At 43.8% G+C, this 27,769-nt stretch overlaps 1 protein-coding gene across 4 annotated transcripts in view; it reads left to right on the forward strand.

Annotated features, from left to right (window-relative positions):
- ROR1 (receptor tyrosine kinase like orphan receptor 1) overlaps nucleotides 1-27,769 on the forward strand; it is a 412,097-nt gene that overhangs the window by 351,507 nt on the left and 32,821 nt on the right. For 3 of the 4 annotated variants that reach the window (XM_032629529.1, XM_032629549.1, XM_032629538.1), the window contains 3 exons: nucleotides 21,514-21,641; nucleotides 23,731-24,048; nucleotides 25,309-25,554. In XM_032629529.1, coding sequence (XP_032485420.1) covers nucleotides 21,514-21,641; nucleotides 23,731-24,048; nucleotides 25,309-25,554 — 692 coding nt within the window. Of the gene's footprint in view, nucleotides 1-21,513; nucleotides 21,642-23,730; nucleotides 24,049-25,308; nucleotides 25,555-26,083; nucleotides 26,380-27,769 lie in introns of those variants that run through there. The other variant, XM_032629560.1, reaches the window with a different exon arrangement.

Here is a 27,769-nt window from a genome sequence, read left to right on the forward strand (position 1 = left end):
TGGCAGCCTTGTTAAGAATTAGCTGGAGCTGATTCTAGCGCTCGTTCTGATACTCGCCGGATCAGGGGGACATTGAGAAGCCTGTCTGGACCTCGGTGAATTCGGGTTAACAGTACCCAGCTCCCAGCGTTGCGGTGAGGATGCACATAAAGCCCTTACTCCCCTGTGTGACTCAGGGAGGAAAGCCTCTGGGATTTCAACTGCTCCCAGCTCTGTGAAGTAAGGTCAGGGTTACGTCTGAGCAACACGTGAAAGGCGCAGCATTTGAACCCGTAAATGCTGTCATGCTTTGACAGTGTTAATGAAACACTTCATCGTGCATCAGGCAGCATCACCTTGACAGGCAATCTCTGGCTGACGTAACCCGAGGGCCAATGTGAAAAGGACATTTCATCAAGGACAAACCAGGTTGCTTTGTTTTTCTTCCTTCTTTAAGAACTATTTCAATTAATTTTTTTCATGCATAGGGCTGACCCCTTAGCCTCCAGGTAGAACTCTGTACGTGCATGATGGGAATTTTGACGTATATTGTGTGCACTCAATGGGAACGTGGTTCTCCTTTTACTGCCTTTCCCAGCCCTCTCCCCAATGGCAGAATTTTTCCATGAGGCAATGAAGCAAAGGTGATTCATACCCCGGTAGTCATATTTTTTTTTTTACCTTTCTTCCTAATTCTGAACAGCTCCTTAAAAGGGATGGCTGGGGGCCTGGGGTCTATCACCCATGAGTTGGCCTGCATCCATGGCACGTGTGTTATAGGTGGAACCACGGTGTGAGGTGTGGGTAATGGTATCCTGGCTTCAGAGATGAAGAAATGGATGCGTGAAATGGTTCAACAATTATTCAAAGGCCACACGGCTAGGGAAGGGCAGAGCTAGGATGTGAACCTGGTTTATCTGACTCCAAAGCCCTTGCTCTTGTATATTACAGCTTTAGAGTTTTTCAAATGCCACTTTCTTTAACAAGGGCCTTCTAGAAACAAACACTTTGAACTTCAAGTCCAGCCTTTCACGGGGGAAGTTTGTGTACTGTGGCAGTCCAGTTGGGAAAGGGTGTGTTCTTTTGAAAGGCAAAAGAAAGCCGTTTGGGCCTTCTCGACTGCTCTCCAAAGAGGATGCTGGGTACTCTGCCCACATGTAGGGGCCTCCGTTCCTGGGTCTTTAAAGGATCCCACTGAATAATCATGATAATTCTTGATAAGTCCTAACACCCAGAGAGCAGGACTCTCCCCCATGAACAGGACCCTGGAGAGCTGGGACTGGGGGGCCTGGGGAAGCAATGACACGGCGGAGTCAGCAGGCCAGGGGAGAACTGGGTGGGAGGAATATGAGGCGTAACTGGTAGGTGGTAAAGCAGCACCAGCCAGTAGAAATATCACGTGAGCCACGACTACGAGCCACATGTGTAATTTTAAATTTTCCAGGGGCCACATTTTAAAAAGTAAGAACACTGAAATTAATTTCAACTCTTTACATTTTAGTGTATTATACTTTAATGATATGTTTTATTTAACCCAGTAGATCTAAAATATTATCATTTTGACATGTAATCAATATACAAATATTAATGAGATATTTTACATGTATTTTTGTTTGTTTGTTTTAAGTCTTTGAAACCCAGAGTATATTTTACACATCTCAGCTGTCCACGTTCAAGTGCTCAAAACAAGCACGTGTGGCCAGTGACAATTGTCCTGGAGCATGGGGGTCTACCAGCAGCACTGACATTGCAGCCTCCCTCACCTGCCAGGCCTCACTCTCCCCCACCCCTGCTTTATTTTTCTGCATACCAGTTAACACTGGACAAACTATGCTTTCCCTTTCTTTGTTTATGGTCTATCTCTCGGTATTCATTAGGATACAGTCTAGGCTGGTGTAATAAATGAGTAGATAGATAGATAGATAGATGAAGATACAGTGGCTTAGACAAGATAGAAATTGATTTCTCCTCAGTCCTGAGGAGGCTGCTGAGAGCTGGAAAGGTAGCTCTGTTCCCCATGCCCGCCCTGAGACTCAAGCTCAGTCTGTATTACTCTTCTGCCAGCCCCAACATGTGTCATCTATCTTGTTCTAGATGGCTTCTTCAGCATCTTCACGGCCACACTCCAGTCAGGAGCACATTCTTTCTTTTTTTTTTAATCTGAAGAAACAACAATCTTTTTTTTTTTTTTACTTTTTATTTTATATTGGAGTATAGCCAATTAACAATTTTGTGATAGTTTCAGGTACACAGCAAAGCAACTCAGCCATACATATACATGTGTCCATTCTCCCCCAGACTCCCCTCCCATCCAAACTGCCACATAACATTGAGCAGAGTTCCCTGTGCTGTACGGTAGGTCCTTGTTCGTTATTCTTTTTAAATATAGCAAGCACATTCTATCTTTTCTTTTATAAGGACAGAGCCCTCTCTTCTTCCTTTCTTCATCCCTTCCTTCCTCCTCTCCTCCCTTCCTTCCTTCCTTCTTTCCTTCTGCCTTGTCTCCCTCCCTCTCTGCCCCTTTCTTTCTCTCTGCAGGACCTGACCCAGAGGTAATACACTTCACTTCTGCTCACATCTCTTTAGCCAGAACATAGCCACATGCCACCTCTAGCTGAGGTCTCCTGCTAAGTGAGCCGGTGGCCAGCTGATATGGGCAGCTCTATTACTAAAGGAGAGAGGAGCCATCACCCTCCCCCACTGGCATGTCAGCTCCATGAGGGCAGTGACTGGGGGATGTTTTGTTCACTATAGTAGCCCCAGCAGTGGTGTACGAAGGGCAGGGCAGTGGGAGCATCTCCCCGGTGGATAGGAGTATTTCATAGGACGTTGTTTGAATCACAGACACAATATGGTAATAACAGCAGACTAACAGAGAGTTGGTTTCATGATTGTTTTAAAATTCTCCGCAGACCCTAAACCCTAGATTGGCCGCACCGAGTAGACTGCTCCCCTGCCCTGCCGTTGGTTCACCACTGAGCCCTGGCACCTAGGATAGTGGCGGGTATGCAGCGGACACTCAGTATCTGCAGAATGAATGAATAGAAGAAGTACTGCTGCCTCCGTTCCTGCCATTTCCTCCTCACCAGGTCGTAGCCCTTATGACGTGTCGCCACCGTTTCTTTAAACTGTGAGCTCCTCAAGCACCAGGACCTGCACCCACTGCCACACTGTAGCTGGCGCTCAGCTGGTGCTGGTTTGTTGAAGGAACCGATAACGTTCATTGAAGGCTGCCTCCCGGGGCTGCCCCTAGCCTGCACTGAGCCAACCCCAGTCAGGAGTTTTCTATCCGATTCTCTTCCTCCCGTCAGAACAACAGAGCATAAGACTGGAAAGAGAGACAGGCTCCCATTTGTGAGCCAACTTATGCATCCGGTTATAGAATGTGCACTTTTTCCCAAAAGCAATAGGGAACCATCACCATGGTTTAACTGGGTGGGGCTTTAATTAGAGATGTGATTTAGTGATGTGAGGATGGAGAAGAGGGAACTAGTTGGCCTTTACTCCTCAGACCTCTGACTTCAGCTCTGTAGGCACTGGCGTTTCCTAGTTATCTTCAGCCACTTCAGAAGTCATCACTCGTTTACCATCTCCGTCCAAATGTCCCTCCTCTGCTCTCCATTTTGATGAGGACAATCTTTGACGCATTCACCTATGTATCCACTCATCCTCAGCAGCCACGTACTGGATACCTTGAGAAGGTATGCTCCTTTAAGGCAGGGGCTGTGTCCACTGCTGGATCCCCAAGGGTGGGGACAGTGCCCGGCACCTGTCAATAAATATGTTTTCTGATTGAGCACCACGTGCCAGGACACTGGAGATGAGGCGACGACAAGGGAAGCTGAGAGCACACGTGTCCAGTAAAGGATGTAGAGTGTCCTTGAAGCATTTGAAGACTATTCTTGTGTTCCCTCGAGTCTTCTCCTCTCCAGGCTCCCCTCTCTAGCTCCTTCAGCCATTGCTCTCGTGATATGATTTGAGTTCTCTTCATCAGTCTAATATCTTTACTTCCCATGAATGCTTCCCTTTTGAACTCTGCTGCCCAGAGTAAAGCCTGATGCTCCAGGTGAAGTTGGACCAGGAGCTCCGCTGATGCTGGTTGGTTGAAGGAACCGATAACGGCCATTGAAGGCTGTCCCCCTGGGCTGCCCTAGCCTGCACTCAGCCACTTGCACGTCCCTCCCTGGTTTCAGAGAGCATGCTCCTAGTCACGAGTGCCCCTACCATCAACCAGCCTTTTTGGTAGCTACCTTCCCTCCCCCTCTGACCAGTGGAATAGACCATCAACCAATACCCCATCCCCATGTGCACCATACACACCAATACACTGTCACCTTCCTCAGCATCTCTCCTCACATCTCTGCCTACGGGTTTACTTTAAGTCTACCAATCTGGAGGGAAGAGCTCATTCAAATAAAACACATTCTAAACACGGTTCTTAGGCTATTGCCATTTCTCTGCAAATATTCTAAGCACACAACTCAGTGACTGTAATTAAAGACCAAAGAGATATTCGATACTCCTCATGAGGGGCTCTGCACCTTGTTGTACTATTGTGGATTTTCTTGATTTTATTTATTGTGGTTTCAGTGGATTTTGTTTTGCTGGGTTGGACTTAGGATATTATTATCCTTGGGATTTATAAAAGAATACCGTGCCTAGCATGACATGAAGCCGACTTAAAAACCAAATTTGCCACTTTACTATGTGATCTCGAACAAGTTGTCTCTCAAAATCTCAATCTCTTCATCTAATAAGAATACTAATACCAACGGTAGAAAGGACAGAGAAAATGCATAAAATATGCAAATGTTTTACATTACTAGTACAAATGTTTTACAAACATGTGAGCATAGGAAAAATATGTTTAACTTCCCTATGGATAAAAATGAGATAAGGTCTTAAAAAGTGATAATACCTCGTAGGTACCTTAGCAGGTATTTGTTAGCAGCAAGTGCGGAGAAACAGACACCATTCTGTACTGATGGTAGAAATATTAATTAGAACAATTTTCTTAGAAGACTATTTGGAAATATATGTAAAAAGCCTTAAAGAGTTGCATACCTTTGACTTAGAAAATAATTCCACTCATTGTTTGTAGCCTAGAGCAATATCATAGATGTATGTAAAGATTCATACACAAGGATATTCATCTCAACATTTTATAAATAACAGAAAGTTGGATACAACCTGAATGTTTCACTGCAACCACTAAAAACCATGTTTTAGAAGAATAATGATGGGGGAAATACATATTCCATTCAAAAGAAGAAATTATGTCTGGTATAATTCCAAGTTGTAAAAAGAATTCCTTCGTGTGTTTATATGTATGCATGCATATATTTGTTAAGAGTGATTATCGGTAGGTCCTGGATGTATGGTGATTTTAATTTTCTTCTCCGTGCTTCTATTTTTCAAAATTTCCACAACAGCCATTGCTTTTTCAAGGGTAGATTAAGAATGCCCTTACATATCTTACAAGAATGTGATCAGACTCTAAACTTAAGTTATGTGTGTTGAAAGGTCATATGAATTTATTTCATCATCATGAGATGTTGTATTAATCCCCTATTTTGCATTTCTTTCACACTTCTTTTTTGTCCTCCGTCCATCTCTCTGCCAAAGCCTTTACTTTCCTTCCCTTTCACTCTCTCCCTTCTCTCTAGGCTCTGCCTTACTCACTTTCCTGTCTCGTGGGCATTGCTCCACTGCCTTAGGAGCAAGGGTCAAACACTTGCTGACCCTGATCTGAAGCTCAGTTGATCCAAACCGAGCAAGAAGTGAACACGTTTCTTGCATTTCCTTGCAGAACTCTAGTAGCCCTGACACACATCCTGGACTAATTGAGACTGTGTGAAACGGACGTCTCTCAGTTCAGAGTTGAGCTCTTGTCATCTAGGACTGAATTACCAACTTCTCAAACACTGCTGGGAAGGTTGGGGGCAGGGTTGCTCTTTTCTTCTCCGTCCCAAATGTTGGATGCCCCTGCCTTCCAACACGACTCGAAAATAGCTTTGTCAAGCAAAGCATGAACACGAGGAGTTTCCTGACATTTTCATAACTACGAGCATATGATTGGCAGTTCATATTGAATAACGATGTAAGAAATCTGCCAAGAAATCTCCCAATACTATTTCCAGTACTGGTTCGTAACCAGTTCCAGCTGCCTCACCACAGAATAGGAGCACAGTAGACTACCAGGTTCCATGGTTCGCCCACTTGCAAAGTTTGTGTTGAGTTACTGGGAGTCATGCTAACGGGGGGAGTCACTCTCCCGGAAAGCATTTAAGATGAATAAAGCTGAGGGTTTAATGTACTAATGAAAAAATTTGTCAATATTTAAATCAAACGTGTGAACACTAAGTGTTTTTACATACGTTTGCCGCAGAGGTTTCAAGGCAGTCTCTGGCCTTCCAGACACGAATAAAGTAGATAGATGCACTGTTAGACTTTTGAACAATGACAAAGAAAAACAGGGAGTAATTGCTTCACTCGAAGCCTGCCAGGAAATTAATTGCCTAAGAGATGTATTTTATGCAGTGTCTAGAAAACTGCAGAGTCTACGGGAGTGGCTTGCTTTCACTAGGAGAAAACATATGTCACCTCTCACCAAAGATGTTTATGTCTTCTCACAAACCTGTCTTTTTTCAGCCTAAAGACATTCCAACTGGAAATGACTCCAAAGCCAGGAGTTGATAGGTTAGGGGTGTTTAGTAATGCTTAAAATAATACCCTCATGGCGGCAGATACGATTCTGTCCTGTGAGCCCTGTGGAACAGCAACCCGGATGCCTGGTACCTGGACGTCTTTTTGTTTCTGCTTAGATAAATTGGTGGGGGTGGGTGGGGAATGGTGAGCCTGCCTTTGACTGCCAGCTCTGAAACTCACGGATCTGGGCAGGGCTCTAGAGGAGCTATAGCTAAATGCACTTAAGAAATAGGGATGGAACCTGCCTTGGTCCCCCTTTGGGATTGTATTCCAAGGAGTGCTTGCGGAAGGCTGCTGGTTGAAGGCTGAAGGAAGTCTCTGCAATTCCGTAAACATTTCTTGGGCACCTTCTGCAAACCGGGTTAAATGGACTGGGCTCTGCTGGGAGTGAGATGGGGGACCTCACTCAGAGACTACAAGGAAAAATAAGAAAAGCTGCTGCGCTTTAGGAACCTTCTGCCTGGTAGAGGAACAGATATCTCAATACAGAATCCTAGACTAATGAAGTAAGTGCAGGAGGGTGGAGAGAGCAAAGCTACTCATAGACTAATCTGGGGGTTTCAGGAAAGCATCTTAAGAGAGCTAAGACTGAACTAGAACTGGAAGGATAAAGGACGGTGAGCCAGGTGGAGAAAGGTAAGAATGGATTTCTTGGAAGGAAATAGCCAAGGCATAAATGTCAGTAATAGTGTGGTGTGTTCAGAAACTACCAGCTGTTCCTTATTACTAGGGCCTGGAGTTCGAGAAGGGCAATGGTAGGAGATGGGGCTGGACATTCAGGGGCCTTGTGACCTCTGTTAATGTGATAGGACCGTCACCAGGGGACTTTATGCAGTGGAGAGTAACTGCAGTTGTAAGAAAGAGATGATCGGATCTAGCTTTCAGATAGCTCATTCTGCAGCAGTGTGAAATACCAATTTACAGCATCCAGAACGGAGGTCAAGAGACCAGTCAGGAGGATACGGCGATCGTCTTGGTGGGACAGGATGAGAGCTAAGACTAGAACAACCGTAAAAGGTTAGAATTGGAAAGAACACATCAGATAGTTCAACTTCTATATTATACAAATGGAATAACTGAGGAAAAAAGAGGGTAAGTGACCTCTCCAAGTTACGTAGAAATAAGCTTGTTGGCAGCCAGATCAGCACCAAGGACCCTGGTCCTCTGATTTCCAGCCCAGTGACTTTTCCACTCAGCAGTGCCAAGATCAGTCCCAGCATCCTGCTTGTTAGGTAATGCCCTAGAGAAATTTGAAACTTACTTGGCCAGCATTTTTCCTATCAATTTCTGGGAAGTGGGAACAGCCCTTGCTGAATAGAGAGAACCTGTATCAAGCCAGAGCACCTGGGAGGGATCTTTTCTGTTCATCTTCCTCCTCTCTGGCTTTAGACATCTCCTTAATATTTGCCTCCTTCCTCTCCTCCTCCAGAAAACCAAATACCGCTTATGAAATTCTCTCCCCTCTGCTAAGTCTAGGAAGTATACACACAATTGAGCACTTTTTCTCGAGCTTGTTTTCTCAGTGTTACTCTAACTACTATATCACTGCTAAGCACTGGGACAGTTTGGAGGACACGTGGTTCAATACAATCAACACTGACTATTTCCATCTAAACTCCTTCCTTGTCTATGTACATATAACCATTTTACATAGCAGCCTCATTTTACATAACCCTAACCCCACATAGCAGCGTCATATGTGCAAATACTCTTCGGTGTTTCTTTTTCATTAAATCATATGTGTACATATTTTCATATATTTATATTAGCTTTATAGTATTTCTTATAGTGGAAACAGCAGGAAATTTGGAGTGAGGCCCAAGGCTTTGGGCAAGAGACTTAGTCTCTGAACCTCAGTTTCTTCAACTAGAAAATGCAGGTAATTCTACTACCTTGACGATTCCTGGCACATAGTCAGTGTACAGAAAGCATCCATCCTCCCTTCCTGCCTTTTTGGGGGTTGTTTCTGGGGCAATATACTATTTTCATAAACATCTGGGTATGGTTACAAATCATACCCATAGCTAAAAGTCAAAGGTCATGCTTCTTTTTTTAATCTACCTCAATGCTGAAAATCTTGTTGAGGAAAGAGTACAATCTTGATAACTTCTGAAGGTAAGTGGAAGAAATGAGGAAGAGAAGAGGAAACCACTTGAACTTGAAAGTTAAATTAACAAAAGTTTGTGGCCTTCTCATCTTATAAATATTGAAGTAACCAGTATTTATTGTGTACCTGACGATGGCAGCGTGGTTTATGGAACGCGCCAGCCACAGGGATGACATAGATTTCCATTTTAGATGGCCCTTTGGCAGCTTCACGAAGGGTGGGTTTGGAAGAAAAGAAGACTGGAGGCTGGTCTCCCAGTTAGGGGAGTCGTCAGCTGAGGGGGGTGATGGGCTGGGCCTGGAGGGAAGAGAGGGGTCAAATTCAAGCAGTGCTTTGGAAGCCAATTTAGTTTTCAAGTTAAACTGTTGCTCCTCTTAAAGGTCGCCCCTTCTCCTCTCCTTCCCATCTTCGTTTCTTCCATTCAGCGGAACTAAGTGCGTGGGGAGCTTGAGTGTCTGGGCTGGGCAAGGGGAGAAATTGTAAATTTCAGGCTGTGAGATGAACTCAGTTTCCCTCTTTGCTGCCACCACACAGAAGTTAAAGCAAAAAATGGGAGAGATTTCATTCACTCATTAAACGTGTATGTATGTATGTACTAAGTGTCAACAACTTGATACTCACTAGGCACTGCTCTAGGCAATGGGGACACAGCTGTGACCAAACCAAAGTTCCTGTCCCCGTGAAGTTTGTATATAAACGATAAACAATTAAATGTATCACTACAGAGGATATCTGATGATACTAAATGGAATAGGTAATAATCAGTTAGATAAGGGCAAGGGAACAGTGGTAGGCATGAGGTCAAAGAGGTGGTGGGAGCAGCAGAAGACTATGTAGGGACGTTGTAAGGACTCCAGTGTTTCCTTAACACAAGAAGGGAAGTCTTTGGAGGAGTTTGAGCAGGGGAGGGACATAAACAAGGATTCCTCCAGCTGCTGCGCTGAGAATAGGCTGGGGAAGGCGGCCAAGAGTGGGAGTGGGAAGACCAGTTGTGAGGCTACTGGAAAAAAAATCATGCAGAGATAATGGTGGCCTGAACCGGAGGGTAGCAGTAAAGGTAGGTTTGGGATCGGTTTTGAAGGAGGAGGTGGAAGCATGGGCTGCTGGTTTGCATATGGTTGTGAGAGAAAGTGTAAAATCAAGGAGAGCACAAAGTTTTCGTTGTGAGCAGATGAAGGAATCGGTATTTACTGGGATGGTGGAAGAGTTCCAGAATGGTCTTGGAGGGAAATAAAGATTTCAATTGTAGACACGTTGAGTTTGAATTCCTTTTACATACCCAAGTGGGAATATGAAGGCTGAAGTTCAGAGAGTTGTCTCAGCTGTAGATAAGAGTGTGGGAGTCTTCAGTACAGAAATGGTCATTTAAAGCTTAGGAGACAGGAAGCTCAGGTAGGGAGAGAGAGTACAAGGAAGAGGTCTGAGGACTGAGACTTAGGGCTCTCAATGACTAAAATTTTGAACTAGCGCAGGAGACTGAGAAAGCACAGCCAAAGACGTAAAAGGAAAACCAAGAGAGAAAGCCTGTCCTGGAAGCTGAGTGAAAAAAGGTATTTCAAGAGCTGTGTCAGATACTGCTGCTAGGTCAATGATGATAAAGACTGGATATTCACTGTTGGATTTAGTAATGGAGACCACTGACCTTGACATGAGCTCTTTCAATGGAATGCCAAGGCAAAGGCCTGGTTGGGGTGGGTCCAAGAGCCAATGGGGGAACTGGAGAAAGCAGGTACAGACATCCTTGAGAGGAGTATTCCTATAAAAGGGAGTACAGAAACGTGGAGGTAGCTGAATGGGGACACAGTCTGAAGAGAATTTACGGTGGGAGGTATTATAGTACATTGATGTATTGATGGGAATGATCCAGTAGAGATGGGGGGAAATGGCAATATAGAAGAGAAAAGGGACAATTACCAGAGCAATATCCATGGATAGGTGAGAGGGGGTGGGGTCCATGCGCTCAATGGTTGTTGGGCCTTAAAGTGGAGCACAGAGCATCTACCCACAGTAATGGGAAAGGAGGCAGAGTCTATGGAGCAGACCAAGGAGGGGTGGTTTAATCAAACTTCTCTTCTTAAAGGCTAACGCCTAAGTCTTGGCCTTTCTGATTCATAAGCCATACCTACTTCTGTCCCCAACATGTTCAGAGTTCACACACATGCATGATTTTATGTATGACTTATCTTTGGTCCAATGAGAAGGAACTGCAAGATGCAAATTATAAAAGGGAGTGAGAGAAAGAGCTTCCAGCTAGAAATCTAAGCGAATGTCAGCACTACAAGGGTGGGGATTTTTGTCTGCTTTCTTCTCTCCAGTGCCAAGAATAGTACCTGGTAAATCGGTACACCTATTTCTAGAATAAATAGAGCAAAAACAGAACTTATACTTCATAAGCAACTACCATGCTTGAATAGTTTGTATACACAATCTTATATAACACACCAGTTTTACAGATGAGGAGATTACACACCTAGCCCCAGGCCACGCACAGCTGGAAGGCAGCTGTCAGGACTGCACCCAGTTCTGTGGGTCTCCAAAGCCCAGGTCTTGCCCGGACACTGCACTTTGACCATCCAACTACTTGGTGAACTTGGTCAAGTCATATAGCCACTCACTCTTGGTTCTTTCAGCCTTAGAAGGGGTTGGACCAGAGGTCGGAAAAGTCCCGTTCCAAAGGAATGACTCCATTAGACAATAAACAGACCCAGGGGACAGCCACAAGGCTTGGTGCCTGCCCTGAGTTCACAGTCCCCCTCCACACACAACCAGTTCTGCCAGCGGGCCCCTTACCATTTTCTGCCAGCTCTGACATAGACTCAGCTCTCTCCATGAGACAGCTGGATGTTCTGTGCTCTGTGTCTTGCATGTATTGCCCTTGTGCCAGGTTGTAGACAAGTTGAACCTGCCATCTTGGGCCCTAATCCCCAGCCCTAGCTCTCCAGCCATTTGCCAGACTGTCACTAATCACATCACTTTCTGGTGTCCCCTTGTCTTCACTATAAAATCCCTTCCCTCCCCATTTTTTTATAATTTTGAGGTAGCAGATTGAAATAAAGACTTTAAAGGAACATGAAAGTAGGATTTGAGTCCACAGAGAAGTCCCCTTGGGCCTGTCCCACCCCACTCCCCCCATTACTCCATGAACTCTCACTCTGTCTTCGACTCCACTTATCTTGGTAGCATACCATTTAATCCACAATCTGTTGAATTATTCCTTTTTGGAGCTATCACCTCCTCCAGAAGCCTTCCCAGCCTCAGTTGTATGTGCTTTCTTTTATCCTTAGCACAAGGTTTCAGCAAACTTGGTTGAAAAGAAAGAGGAATGGGGAGAAGGAGAGAAGGAGGGAAAGGGTAACAGAGGTGATGTTTATCACACTCACGTTTCTCCCCCATAGAATGTAAAGTCCTAGTGAACAGGGATCATATCGTTGGTATCCCAATGCCGAGAACATAAGGCCTCCCCTTTCTCTGCTCTGCACTTTCCCATTCTAGTTAAAGCAGCCCCACAAATTCACCCTCATTCCTCATTTCTCCTTAAAGAGTCCACTGGATTTCACAGCTCTGTCCCAGAGACCCCCTTGTCTAACAGATACCGCTTGTCCAGTTACAATATTCCCATTTGGTGCCTTACAAATCAAACCTTATTTTACTGGGAATTTCTGCCTCTTTACATTTTTTTAAAAATGTGTACTTTTTTTTATGTTTGACATGGGCACCTCTGTGTTGCCTTATTTGGGGCTGGGGGTTGGGGGAGGCATTATACTCACCACTGCTTTTTATGGAGGCTAGTAGTCTTTCCTAACTGCCCTCAGCAGAAGGAATGGGAAACAAAGCTGAGATGAAACAGAAAAGCAAAATGGGGGATTGGGTTTCACCCCATTTCTGAGTAGTAAGATGAAATCAAAACCCTCCTAAGAAGTCCCTAAGTTCCCTTTACCACTCTTTCCACAAACCCCCTTTTTTCAATCCATGGCCGTAGGCATAAAAGGAAAGTGAAAAAAATATCAAAGCAATCCTAGTAACACTTGTGGTAAAAAATCTGACCAGATTGGTATGTGTGCATGTCATATTATTCTAAACTTCCATTATTCTCAATGGGCAAATTTAGAGGGTAATTGGAATGCCTGATATTTGAAGAACTGCCAAAGAACATCCAAAGGGTTTCTAATGAGAACTCGGGGCCCCAAACGTGGGGGCTCCAAGACCCATCTGTACATTCCCAGTGCCAGCCTGAGCTTAGGAGCAAAGTAGGCCCTTCATAGGAGGAAAAGTCAAAACACCCCTGGGCTTCTTAGAAGGTACAAGGTTACTCCACCACGGAAACCTCAGTAAATAGGAGGGGGCAAAAGTCACTCATCCTTTTTATTAGTGACCTTCCATATTCTTACAAATACTGTCGTGTACAGTCCTATCATTCCAAATGCATGTCTAAATAGGAATAAAATCTATCACACACATAATTTCCCCTTAAGTTACATTTGTGAGATACAAGCCCGGGTAATTCTCCTTTTCCAAAGTGAAATAAAACCCTTGTGTTCCTAAACATCGCTATGAAGCAAAGCCAATACCTTCCCATTTCTAAGTTAGACACAAGTAACTATTACGTGCTGCTCTGGAAACTATGACAGAATGTTATTCATCTGTTTGTTTTAATGGTTCGCAGCCAAGGGGGAAAAAAAAACTTTAAATTTTTCATGTAATTTTTCAAAGCAAAAAAGTGGTGTGAGAGAGCGGACTCTTTTGCTGAGGAAATAAAAGTTACCAATTGTCAGGGTCCAGGTGTGGGAAACAGCGCGTGGTACTTGACACAGTTGCCTCACAATTGCTCGTGCTTACAAAGGCATTCCAGGAAGAGAAGGGCTATTAGGATGGGCTGATTTCTCAGCCTTGTAGATTGAAGTCTTCTCTGTGAGTCATCACCTCTCCGGGTTGATGTGCCTTGATTGGGTCACTTTGAAAGCTGATCTTAAAGGTCAAGTGTGTTTACACATTACCCTCTTTGATGCCCACTTTCAGGTTGGTCTTTAAAAACAGAGTTTGGACAATAGCGTTGGGATCCCACATTTAACCTGTAATCTCTCCACCGCAGGCAGCCTGAGGCAAAGTATACTTTCGGTGCCCCCGACAGCTCTCCTTCCAAGATGCCCACCTTCTCTCTTTCACTCCAGCCAGCTCTTTCCATGTCTCCACCTATGTTTATCCTGATACCTCTTCTCCAAGGGCCTTTTCTTCCAAGCTGGTATGACTTAAACTATTTTCCCTCCTCCTGGTTGGCAGTTAACCAAGGATGCTTCAAGGCTCAAAGCTGTTTCAGGAAAAGGAAGGAGGTGGCTTTGGAGAGGTGGTAACTTTTTTAGACCACACCAGATTATATTCTTTTTTTTTTAATTTATTTATTTTATTTTTATTTATTTTTGGCTGCGTTGGGTCTTTGTTGCTGCACATGGGCTTTCTCTAGTTGCGGTAGCGGGGGCTACTCTTCATTGCAGTGTGCGGGCTTCTCATTGCGGTGGCTTGTTGCGGAGCACGGGCTCTAGAGCGCAAACTCAGTAGTTGTGGCGCACGGGCTTAGCTGCTCCACGGCACGTGGGATCTTCCCAGACCAGGGCTTGAACCCGTGTCCCCTGCATTGGCAGGCGGCCTCTTAGCCACTTCGCCACCAGGGAAGCCCCCAGATTATATTCTGTTCTTAAAATTTCTGTGTCTCTGAGTGTTTATCCATATTGGGTAATTCTGCATCCTTTATGCAAATTCTTAATTTTATCATGTATCTCCCTTTTTAATGAAAAAACAGAGCTGATTTTCACCTTTAAGAGATCTGATGCACCTCCCAAGGGAGAACCTGCCTATGAGGTGGGAAGCTTTGCACCCAGCCCCAAGCTTACTAGTGCCAGCCCTGGGAAGCACCATGGGTGTGGATCTGCCGTGGCTGTGCTCTAACCAGATCAGGGTAATATGTGGCCTGATTTGCAAATTTAAAAAGGGATACCTTCCATCATTTATGTCCATGATGGTCTTTGGGGAAGCAAATGTAACTTACCAGTTATATTTGCATTGGTAAAGTGAAATTACCTCCCACATGAGAGAAAATAACCCGAACTTTGCTAAATTGCTAACTGGAGCACACCTAGGGATACTGCATCTCTTTGAACTGCATGATGGATTTCCTTCAAACCAAGATTCAGGGCTCTGGGGACAGGCATCTTGATGGGATTTCATCTCCATGGCTCAAAATGGGGCTTGTAAGAGGCACCAAGTGGGGTAAATTCAGAAGTGTTGGAAGATGCCACTCAAGGTAGTCAGTCCCCCATGAGGCTGCCAGGTTGTGGGCTTGTGGAGCACTGTCTCTGGCATTCCAGCTGAAGAACCATGAGAATCAGAACAAAAAAACCCGCTGGGACTGTGTAAAATGCCAGGACTTTTGGCCAGTGTGCTTGGAAACATGCCCCAAAATCTCTCCCCAGCTCTGAAGCTTAAAATCCCCACTTAACTGCTCCTCTCTGTTGCTCCCTCTACCTTGTCCCTTGTGTATAAATGAGATTTTTCATAAAAATTGAGGTGAAATTCACATCACTTAAAATTAACTTATTTAAAAGTGAGCGATTCCATAGCAGTTAACACATTTACAATGCCGTGCAACCACCATCTCTCTCTAGTTCCAAAACGTTTTTATCACAACGAAATAAAACTCTATACCCATTGAGGTATTCCCGATTCCTCCCTTCCTACAGCTCCTGGTTACCACCAGTCTGCTTCCTGTCTTCATGGATTTACTCATTCATGTCAATGGAATCGTATACTATGTGGCCTTTCTCATCTGGTTCATTTCATTTACCATAATGGTTTGGAGATTCTTCCACAGTGTAGCATGTTTCAGTACTTCGTCCCTTTTTCGTGGCGAATAATATTCCACCGTATGGATCTACCACATTTTGTCTATCCATTCAACTGTTGGTGAGCCTTTGGGGTTGTTTCTACTGTTGTGAATAGTGCTGCTATGAACATTTGTGTACAAGTATTTGTTTTGTTTGAGTGAGATTTTATAGTTAGCAAAGTCCTTTTATGTCCATTCTCTTCCTAGTAAGGGGGAGCATGCATTTTGACTAGTCGTATTACCCCAAAGGGGAACACGTTAGGGCCTCACTCATCAGTAAGAATCACTTCGGCTTGACTGAGCCTGTCAGGCCCCAGTGTAAAATCTGGTGCAGAAGAGAGTGGTTTCCAGTTTGGAGGGTCCTTCTGGTATGGAGAGGGTCCATGTCTGAGAGCTAGCCTAGGTCACCTCCATGTCTGTTATGTCTATTACAGCCCTGTTGGTCAGTCTGTGCACAGTGGGGTGGGGGTAGAAACAGCTCTCAGCAGCACCCTCTCCCTCATTCAGCTCTTATTTACTGAGCTGTGCACTGTGCCGGGCCCCGGAGTTACGAAGCCAAATCGGACATGGTCCTTGCCTTAGAGTAGTGGTGAAGTGGGCACTACATAATATGAAGTCAGAAATGCGTAGGAGTGGTGTGATAAAGGTGCTGGACGGGGGGGCAGGGGGGAGTGGAGTGGGCAGTGACTAACTTTCCCCGGGGGAGTTGGAGCATTGGGTTCTTAAAGACATAAAGGCAACCACAAGGTGAGAAAGAGGATGGAGGGAGCGCTGGGTCCCAGGAAGAGAACAGGCAAAGCCAGAAGAGTGGCAAAGTGCATTCCTTGTTTGGAGACTACCAAGGTCAGTAGCATGGCTAGTCTCATTAAGTTCACAGGCTCATCAGGCCAGGAACGAGGCTGGAAAAATGGGCAGGAACTAGGGAAAGGCCTTGTGTACTACAGTCAAGAAACTGTGGTGAGTCAGAAACTAGGATGAATTTTAGGCAGGAAATGACCTGATCAAGTCTGTGTTTTGAAAAGATCCCTTTGTAACAAGTGACTGATGAACCAGTCTCCCATACCCTCCCTCCTGGTCGGCCTTCTCTGTCATCTCACTGGCCGTAGGCTGGCCCTGGACTGAAGTGCAAGGCCAGGAAGATTGCCTTCCTCTTCACACACGGACCTCTCATCGATTGCCCCACCCTCCTTGTATACAACTTTCAACAAAGATGAAAGTGCCAACAGCAGTTAATAAAAAATCCATCTATACTGAGCTCTTCCTGACCAAGTATGTCATCTCTCCTGGAAGGATTTGAATTTAGAAGTAGGCCAAGCTCAAACAAATGAGTGAACTGTTCGTGACGGGAATTCAGCCACGCAGGGATAGGCCCAGATAGATTCTGATAAAGTTGTTTGGAAGATTAAGTGAGGTCATTTGAGGGCCTTCCCGATACCCTCACGCCATAGCCCCTCCTGCTCATCTGTATACAGTAAGGTTCCCACCCCCACCCCCCGCCATCCTGTAACACTTTCTTTCTTTTTCTTTCGTTGTTTTACTTTTTATTTTGAAATATTTATATTTAAGAAAAACGGCACAAGTAGTACAGAGTTTCCCTATGCTCTTATCCCATTACCCCTAATGTTAATGTCTTGCATCAACATCGTACTGATACCAAGAGTAAGAAATTAACATTGGTACAACGCTACTAACTAATCTACAGACTTCATTCCGTTTTCACCAGTTTTTCTACGAATATTAAGGGTTTCTTTGGAAATCGTGTCTAAGACAACAGTTGAGTTTGCTCTCTGTCTGCCTTAAATTGAGGCATGCTGCAGAAACCCTGCTCTCCCTGGAAACACTAAAGAGAGCGCCAGCAGGCCTCAGATGATCCAAACTTGGCACATCTCCATTTGGGCATCCATTTGGGGTATTCTGCGTCCTTTTATTCCCCATACCCCACCTACCCACCCATCCTTTCTCCTCCTTTCCTGCCCCCCACTCTCAAAAAACTACATCGTGGGCTTCCCAGACCCCACACTACGCAATGCGTTGTTTTCATTTTCGGAGAGCGCTCGAGAGCCTTGTTCCAGACCCGAGAGGTTTGCCAAGGAATGTGTAGCTATTGACTCCCACTGTCAAACTCCCGTGGGCAGTGTTTTCCCCATTCTCGATCCGTGGTGTTTCCTGAGTGGATACTCCTACTGCTGCCACGTTGGTCATCATTGCTGTCAGCTCGCGTGACCATCCCTCATAAGCTCCTTGCTCTGGGGAAGGGGGAGACCCCAGAGGTGGAGGGCAAACTGTGTTGGCTTTTCCCTATCGCATGACAGCGACTTCAGAAGGTTGAGGGGCTGGTAACACAGTAACTAAATTACCTTTATGAGAAACAGGAGTGCCCATCACAAAGCTCCCGGGCATCCTGACACCACGATGAGGTAGCTGGCACATGTCTGTGCCAGCTGCTGTGATGAATGGCCAGGATTCCACTTGCCCTCTCCTAGTGCACTTTTCTTCTCCCTAGAACGCAGCCTCGGGCACGCTCGCAGCAAGTGCCCTTGCACTCTTTCTGCCTGGCTGCTTCATGTTTTCAATTTGCTGAGCATGGAGGGCATCAACGATGAAAGAAGAGAAAAGCATAAAGCTGATTGATGTTGGAGGAGCGTTTGTTCCCCTCCAGCCACAGCCAGCAGGAAAAATGGAAAGGATGAAAGGTGATTGCGACTTGATGTTTAAAAGAAAATCTTTTGGCTACCCAGCAGATACCAAAACGTCTTCACAGTAGAAGGCCCCTGTACGCAATGCAAAAATGTCTATAGCCAGCCATTTGAAAGGAAGCTGTATACCATGGTTACAAGTGACAGTCTGGGGCAAATCTAGTTCTTCTGCTTGCTGTGTCACATTAGACAAGTTCTTTGCTCTTTCTGACCCTATAGTTTTCTCATCTGTAAAATGAGAATCATTACACCTTCACCTTCTGTATAAGACTGTTGTCAGGATTAAATGACTTAATATTGATTTTATACATAAATGAAATTGAACAGTGCCTGGCACAGAGTAAAGGCTCATTACAAAGCCTCTTATTTATTATTAGGCTGATTTAATTTAAAGTAGTATTGAAAAGTAGGACATCATTACAGATCCAACAGCCTGGTATTCAAGCTTCAGTTTGAATTTTGAGTTTAAATCCTAGCTGCACCACTTACTGGCTTTGTGAATCTGAGCCAGTTACTTAACTTCTCTGAACTTGAGTTTCTCCCTCTGATAAATAAGGATAATAACACTGCACAAGGGGCTACTTTGACGAAAGCACTTAGCATAGTACTCAGCACAAAGAGTGGCAGACACTTAATACATGTTTATTTTTCTAGTGCTGTGGTTCTCCACCACATTCAAATCACCTGAGACCTTTTTAGAACGCATGAATACCTAAGCTGCATCCCCAGAGACTGACTTAATAGGTCCGAGGTGGGGTTTGGGCACTGGTATTTTCAAAAGCTTCCTAAGGAGATTGTATAAGCAAACAGGACTGAGAACTACTCCCTAGCAGGTGACATTACATGCTGGTTTTTAAAATTTTGTTTGTTTTGTTTTTTATATCTGTCCCCAAGAGACTAGACAGAATATCAAGAATTCTGGGCACAGTCAAAAATTTAATACACCTGCAGCTCTAAGCCCTTGGTAAGAGATATGCAGCCAAGGGATTGCATTCCATTTTATTCCGAGAAACTGTATTCAAAGGGTCTTCTTAGAATCTTGAACTGGAAAGGTGGTAAGAAGTTTAGCCTAAGCCTCACACATAAAATATGGAAACTCCCAGTAGGTCAGGGATTTATATCTGGGGGTAATTCCAGGGTTTTGTCCTCCCAAGAGATATAAATTGAGGCCTTGAGGGTTTAATGCGGGGGAGGAAGAAGTGTTCTCATAATGACACCTTAAAAATCCAGAGGTCTGCTAATGCCTAGGGATAGAAAAGCATTGTCTGTAATAGTGGGGGTGGGAGTTGGGGGGTGCATTCTGGTCTCCGGACTTCGGTCTCCAAGATCCCAAGGCTGCATCATCGAGAAACTTCTCTCTCCTCATAGGTTTATGATTAGCTACCCAATAAAAGTGGGGCTAATTTTACAACCCAAGTAAAATTTAAGTCAAGAAGGCTTCAACATTAGGATTTATGAAAGTAAACATTTAGAGTGCTTGCAGGATTTTGCAACATTAAAATTTCAGTGTCTTTATGTCAGGTATATGATATATTCATTTGTACATGTACTTAAAGATTACGATTTTAAGAGCTTTGCACTGCGAACTATTCGGAGGACGACACTGAAGATACTGCTCCCATCTCCACCTTCAAAATGACTGTTTTAGTGAATAGGGAGTAGAAAGCAACTGAAAACCAGTGTCTTTTAAGGATCAGCTCTATCAGATTTTTTCACCTGGCTTCCTATTCTAGTGGGCTTTCTAGACTCCCTCACTGAACCCTCAGGTGTGGAAGTCCAGGGTCACAGCACTGACCGCAGTCGATTTTACAAAGTAGAAGCTTAGTAAATAATTCTCCTTTAAATAAATGTCTTCTTCGGTAACTGTAAGTGCTTTAATAATAATTGTATGTTACCTCAGTGTAGCACTTTTTAAAAGCTTTTACACAACTTGATAGGATCCTCATGACTGTGACTTACAGGGTCGAGAGGTCAGTTATTAGCTTCATCTTATAGATAAGAAAACCATAGCTCAGAGGACTTGGGAGGTTGCCTAAGGATATGCAAATGTTAAATGTAGAAGGAGAATTTTGTTCTCCTGATTTTTACTCTAAAGTACTTTAACTTAGAAGCTAAAGAGGAAAAATGATGCTTTGTTCAGATGATGTGTTGGTTCCAGCCAGGTTAACGGGGGAGGAGCATCCAGGCTAGAAGTCCGCCCATAAACCTGGCAGATAGCCTTCTGCTTGGCTGTGGTCTGCCTTTCAGAAGCAGATTGATATTCTGTACTCTGGTGTCTTGAGCTTATCATAGGCCCTTGTGGAAGGTTTTGGCCTCTGTCCTTTCAAGCTGAACCTGCCATCTTGGGTCCTAATCTCCAGCCTTAGATCTCCAGCCATTTGCCAGACTGTCACTAATCACATCACTTTCTGGTATCCCCTTGTCTTCAGAATAAAATCTCTGCCCTCCCTTTTATTATTGTCATTTGAGGCAGCAAAAATTTTTTTAAGATTTTTTTTAAGTTTTAGGGGATTATGAAAGCAAGCATCCATTGGCATTTGCTCTGGATTTCCTGGGATTTAGTGACTCATTTGAAATTGTCCGGTCCGTGGTTTGCCATGGACCTCTCTCTGCAGGGTGGAGAGAATAGGTCTCAAGCAGGAGCCACGTAACTGGACTGCCCTCTGGTTTCTTTCCAGCTGCCCCCAGCTTCTCACCCCGTGGAGTCTCCTAACTGACATATCAGTCCGAGTGTACCTTGGTGATAACGCGCCCACGCCTTTGTAGCAAATGAAGAGGAAATAATCTGTGCTTAAAAAACGAAAAACTGTAAAACATATGCCCAGATTTCCACCTCATTCCCTCTTTACTCTTACAACTACATCATCTTCCAGCCCACCACCAGCTGCGAAAATAAAAGTGTTTTCTCCCATATTTAAGGATGATTTTGTGCTTCAGGATGATTTTTCTGGGGGTGAAGGAAACTTGACCGACGTGACCAACAGATGTTTTAAACGATGGAGGGAACTGAGGAAAAAGTCGGATTCCTTCGCCCATTCTTTAGGATACTGTGCCCGACTGCGCCCCCTAGTGACTGTCTGGGGCATCGCGCAGTCAGAGCCAACTGCAAGTGTGTACTGCACCCTCTCATGTCTGTGCTCTGTTTTTAGAGATGAGTATGAAGAAGATGGATTCTGTCAGCCGTACAGAGGGATTGCGTGTGCAAGATTTATTGGCAACCGCACTGTCTATATGGAGTCTCTGCATATGCAAGGGGAAATAGAAAATCAAATCACAGGTAGGTAGCAATGAAATTATATTTATACTTTGCATAACAATTTTTCTCGCCAGAAATTTTACTGAGCTCTTCTCTTGACAAAGGATTAGGCTAAGCATAGGGGTTAGGAGCAGGGCCATAAAAAAGCAGGAGATGCAATCTCTGCTCTGGAATTTACATTAGAATAATTTATTGAGTTTGCCCTTAGAGGAAAAGGAGGCTTTGAGAAGTCTCACATTCATTCAAACACTCAGTAAATATTATTGGGTGCCTTTGGCATACCAGGACCTGGGCTGGGCACTGGAGATGTGATGCTGTGGGGAATAAGCCAGGTACGTTTCTGCCCTCACAGAGCTTACTGTTTGGAAGCAACGTTGTGTCGACTGAAAGCAGATGAATTTAGAGTCCATAATTCTGGATGCTAATCCCAATATTGCCATTACTGTGACTTTGGGGAAAGACTCTTACTCTCCATGGAAATCTCTTTCTTTCCCTGTGAAGTGAGCGAGGAGGCAGGATGATCATAGGTCTCTTCCTGCTCTAGCTTTCTCTATTTTACCCTTCACTTATCTGAATTGAAAGTATCTTTTTCATGGAAATCTAATAGTGAAGCACTACCTAGCACACGTGAGGTACGTAGTGTCGGCCACCTTGCACGATTTCGTACACCTAGTTCTGGTGGTTGCGGCCGCCTGTGCCTCTCCCATTAGTGTAGTTATTATGCCTCTGTGCCCCGTACCCTGGCAACACATTAAAATGGCCTTTCTGAAATTCTAATAAGGTTGCCAGCTTTAGCACTGAAAAATACAAGACACCCAGTTACATTTGATAATTTTTTAGTATATGTCCCAAATGTTTATCTGAAGTTCACGTGTAACTGGGTCCTTTGTAGTTTATCTGGCAACTCTAGGATCTAAGAGAGGCAAGAACAAACCCAAGACAGGCACACAGAATAGCCAACAGTCCAGAAACTATGTCCCGTGAGGACTTTGAAGGAGCTAAGAGAGGGCCAGGGGAGCTATTTAACCTGAAGAAGCAACTGTAGGAAGATGTATTTGCCCATTGCGGAAGCCCTCAGGCTTTCAAGCGGAAAGACTGTGAAATTCCAGAGCGGAGGCAGGACTGTGGGGGAGGGGCTATTGAAGAAACCTTTCAACCTAGTAAAAGAACATTTGAACATACTTTTTACTAAGTATTCACAAAAATAAATGGGAGTTCTGATATAAATATTGGGTCACCCAATTATATTAATCCTCTCTTGGACATTTTCCAGCTTACTGGAAAGTATTAACATTTTTTTTAATCCATTTAACTTTTTTAACAAGCATTTCCCAAACTTGTTTGCTTATGGAACCCCAACTTCTCAAACACTTTTAACATTCTACAGAATTAATGTTCTGAGGAACATACTTTGGGAAACAGTGTACTAACAACCTCTTAGGCTGCCTTGTGAGTATAAGCTCCTTGTCAGTAGAGTTATGCAAAGGCTAGTGCTCTTTTTGTACAGGGATAAGAGGTTAGGCTAAGTGACCACTAATATCCTATAATACACACTGGAACAACTGAGTTGTGCTCTTCGAGAACTTCCAGATGAGTTGCCGCATTTTCAGAAGATGGAATAGAAAGTATTCAAGCCACAAAGAAGTTAAACAAGTCACCCAGAGTCATCCAGCAGCTCAGAGGCAAGACACAGAACTAAATCCTGTGATCGGGCTCAGTCACTGCATAAAGCAAGTTCTGCCCTGCAGCTGTCAAATGTTTTAGAAGCCTCACAAAACTAATAAAAAGTACCGGATGAAACGCAAAGTTCTGTTGCTTTGTAGTAAAAATGAAAAATATATTGTACTTTAACCTAATTAATTCTTTTTATTAGGAAACGGTACATATGTAACTTAATCCTGTTGTTTTAACTTTGTAGTCAAAATTATTTTTTTCAAGCCAGTGAAAGTAAGCTGCTTAGACATCTGAAATGAATCTCCTTCTCTTGGCCTTGTCTGTTTGAGCACAGCAGATTCTTTCCAATGTGTGTTTACATCTGATATCTGTTGACTAGATAACCGGGAGAGATAAACCCTGCCCCTGGGAGTTAATAATTGTGTTTGTTTTCCAGCTGCCTTCACCATGATCGGCACCTCCAGTCACTTGTCTGATAAGTGTTCTCAGTTCGCCATTCCTTCCCTGTGCCACTACGCCTTCCCATACTGTGATGAAACCTCATCTGTCCCAAAGCCCCGGGACTTGTGTCGCGATGAATGTGAAATCCTGGAAAATGTCCTGTGTCAGACGGAATACATTTTTGCGAGATCAAATCCCATGATTCTGATGAGGCTGAAACTGCCGAACTGTGAAGATCTCCCCCAGCCAGAGAGCCCCGAAGCTGCGAATTGTATCCGGATTGGAATTCCCATGGCGGATCCTATAAATAAAAGTAAGTGGTAGCCCCTGACCGTCTGTGCTGCCTCGGGGGCCGGCAGCCGCATGAAAACTGGATCTTGATCCCTAGTGATGATTCGTGTTGATAGTCAGATTACCTTCCAATGGGCCAAATACTGTGTGGGGCTGAGCATTCAGCGGGGGATTAGAGGCAGTGCCTATCTTCAAGAAGTTGCATGAGGATGATAATTTTAAAATATGGTTTCTGGTTCCTTAATAACTTAAAAATAGAATTACCATACGTCCCAGCAATGCCACTCCTGGCTATATACCCGAAAGAATTGAAAACAGGTGTTCAAACAAAAACTTGTACGGAAAGGTTCATGACAGCTCTATTCACCACAGCTAAAAGGTGGAAACAGCCCAAATGTCCATCAGTAGGAGAGTAGATAAATACATTGTGGTATATCCACATAATGAAATATTATTCATCCATGAAAAGGAGTAAAATCCTGTTACATGGTACAACATGGCATGAACCTTGAAGATACTGTCATAGAAAGAAGCCAGACACCATTGTATGAGTCCATTCATATGAGATATCCATAGTAGACAACTCCATAGAGATAGAAAGCAGATTAATGGTTGCCAGGGGCCGGGGGAAGGGGAGAGTGGGCAGTGACTGCTTAAGGAGCATAGAGTTTCTTTGGGGGATAATATAAGTGTTCTAGGATGAGATAGAGGTGAAGGTTGCACAATATTTTGAATGTTCTAAATGCACTAATGGTAAATTGTATGATATGTGCATTGCACCACAATTAAAAAAATATGTATATGGAGGCTTACCTCCATCCTCCTTCGTCTCTCCTCCATGAAACAAAAAACTTTTTCTGTGCATTTCCCATGTGCACTGGCATGGCAATGGCCCTAACCCCTGTCAGAAACCCATAGTGCCCTGCCACTAACACTTTCTGAGAACTAGATTCTTTAGTACAGGACTCATGTGCAGAAATGGAAGAAACAGTCCCTGCACCATTCACTAGGAAATGACTCCAGTGCCCCCAGGTCCCACCCCGGTTCTGATTCTTTTCTGTGTTCAATATCAAAAATACTTGTGGAGGACTGGTTCTCTTCCTGAAGCATAAGCTGTAAATCCTCCCAGGAATGTCACTGCAAGGCCCGCTCTGTGTCCCATCAGGGAAGCCTCGGCCGTGAGGGTAATTGCACGTCCTCCCTCCAGAAACTGCTGGCCGGGAGCTCCAGCACCTCCTCTGCTTCTCTCTCACAGTTTGGGCTCTTCTTCTGTGTTTTTCAGATCACAAGTGCTATAACAGCACAGGTGTGGACTACCGGGGAACTGTCAGTGTGACCAAATCAGGGCGCCAGTGCCAGCCGTGGAATTCCCAGTACCCACACACACACACCTTCACCGCCCTCCGCTTCCCAGAGCTGAACGGAGGGCACTCCTACTGCCGCAACCCAGGGAATCAGAAGGAAGCTCCCTGGTGCTTCACCTTGGATGAAAACTATAAGTCTGACCTGTGCGACATCCCAGCATGTGGTAAATACCGTCATTGCCTTTAAAGGATTCAGTCACTTTAAAAGATCTGCACTCCATGCCCCTTCCCTTAGGAGAATCGTGTGAGGGGGCAAAGGAGATTGATAGTGTTTGTTTGATCTCCGTCTGTTTCTAGGATAGATAAACCTTGCTGCTTTGACATAAAACACGTTTTAGGGTACCAAAGCACACTCTCAAGGAGGAAACTGCTTTTATCCCTGCAGCCATTGTGTTAGTGAGTATAACAGGCACCGTCTCTCTCTTATCACCATCATTCATGTAGTGAAGTGTGTTACCCACGATGGTCTGTGTCCAGGTGTACCTTTTTTAGCACAACAGGTGTATTGGAAGCAGAAAGAGAATTGTTTTCCCTGTGTCCTTGAGAACACCCACAAGGGAGGATGAATCTATAGCCATTACTCAGTGATCCAAGGCAACCTGTGGATAAACTGTGTCCTTCGTCTCATCCTTTTATACTGCAGAAGTATAGAAAGAAAATGAAGTTTCTGAATCAGTTTGTTCCTTTTTCTAGAAAATGTTTGGAAGGTAGGAGAAAGAGAATGGAAATGCTGCTGATACCTGGAGTCTCAGACTTTTTTGGAACTGATTCAACTTCCTTATCCTAGTTCTACTGATAATGTCACCTGGGTTTCCCAGGCATAGTGGGAGAGTCAGGATGTCACAGGAAAGCCACACCAAGTAAAATGGAGCTAATAATGATATACATCCAGGGTTTATTGAGAGAATAAATGAGTTGATATCTGGAAAACTCTACAATGTCTGGAAGATAATAAATGTTTAATAAATATTTTCTAATGTAACTATTATATAGTCAATATATAAAGAGGAATTTATTATAATTAGTATGTAGTCTTCACATATAGAGGAATGCTTACTCTCAGTTTAGCAAATATTGTTTGAGCCCACTATGGAGTCAGGAGTGTGAAAAAGGAAGAAAATACGATTCATGTTACAATCGCAATGCAGTGTGTGTGATATAGTAGAAGTTAGCACAAATGCTGTGGAGTAAAGAAGAGGAAGCTAAAACATACTACAGAGGTCATTGGGAAAAAGTAATAAAAATATTAAAAGAACCCTTAGTGATAAAAATTTGGGAAACTATTATACTACAGTTTCATTCTTACATGTTACCTGTTACCACGGTATCTTTTCCTGCAAAATGATTTTATAAATGGTTAAACATACTCAGTTTGAGAAAGAGGTAAGCAGACCCTTTTTGTGTCGCTGGGCTTTAAAATGCCTTCATATGCAGCATAAAGAACAAATTATGAAGTTAACTCTTCCAGAGCCACCATTGGAAACATCAAAGCAAATTATCCTGTATTTTTTAAATGGTTTGCACCTAAAATTTATGACTTTTCCCACATGCTATATTAATAGGAAATTAATTAATAGGAAAGGAATAAAATAAAATGTAGATTTATAATCATTTACTTAGTTGCCTCATCCCTTCTCCTACACCAGGTAAGTGTGAAGATTTGCAAGAGAGCCAGGTATAAAAGCAATACTTACTGAGCATCTCCCTTGTGCCAGGCGTCATTCTTAGAGTTTCAGAGGCTTTATTTACGATAAGGGGGTTAAGAGGGTTAAGAATACCCTCACGTTGTGACAGGTATTCTTAACTTTATGCTGCCAAGGAAGAAACAGAGGCTCAGAGAGCAACAGAGTCACCCCGCTAGTCTGACTCCAAACTCATCTTCCTGCTACTTCACTGTGCTATCTCGGGAGACTGATGTATGTCCTTAAGGAAACCAAATGAATTATTTTAAGGAAGAAACACATTGTTTACTCGACTCTGGGTGAACACCGTTGTCCTTTAGGTGACTTCTGACCCTTAATTTCCAACTATAATCCTCGTCAGAAGTAGGGAGATAATCAGACACAGGGAACATACTTGTGGTTGCCGGGGGGAGGGGGAGGGGGGACGGAAGAACTGGGAGTTTGGGATTAGCAGATGCAAACTAGTATACATAGGGTTGGATAAACAACAAGGTCCTACTCTGTAGCATCGGGAACTATATTCAATACCCTATGAAAAAGAATGTATACCAAGATATGTATATCCGAGTCACTTTGCTATAGAGCAGAAATTAACACATTGTAAATCAACTATGCTTGAAAACAATTTTTAAAAATAATATAAAAATAAAGAAGTAGGGAGATAATTTGCTCATAAACTGGAAGATTTGTTGATAAT

The sequence above is a fragment of the Phocoena sinus genome, chromosome 1 (assembly GCF_008692025.1).
Source record: "Phocoena sinus isolate mPhoSin1 chromosome 1, mPhoSin1.pri, whole genome shotgun sequence".
NCBI classification, from domain to species: Eukaryota; Metazoa; Chordata; class Mammalia; order Artiodactyla; family Phocoenidae; genus Phocoena; species Phocoena sinus.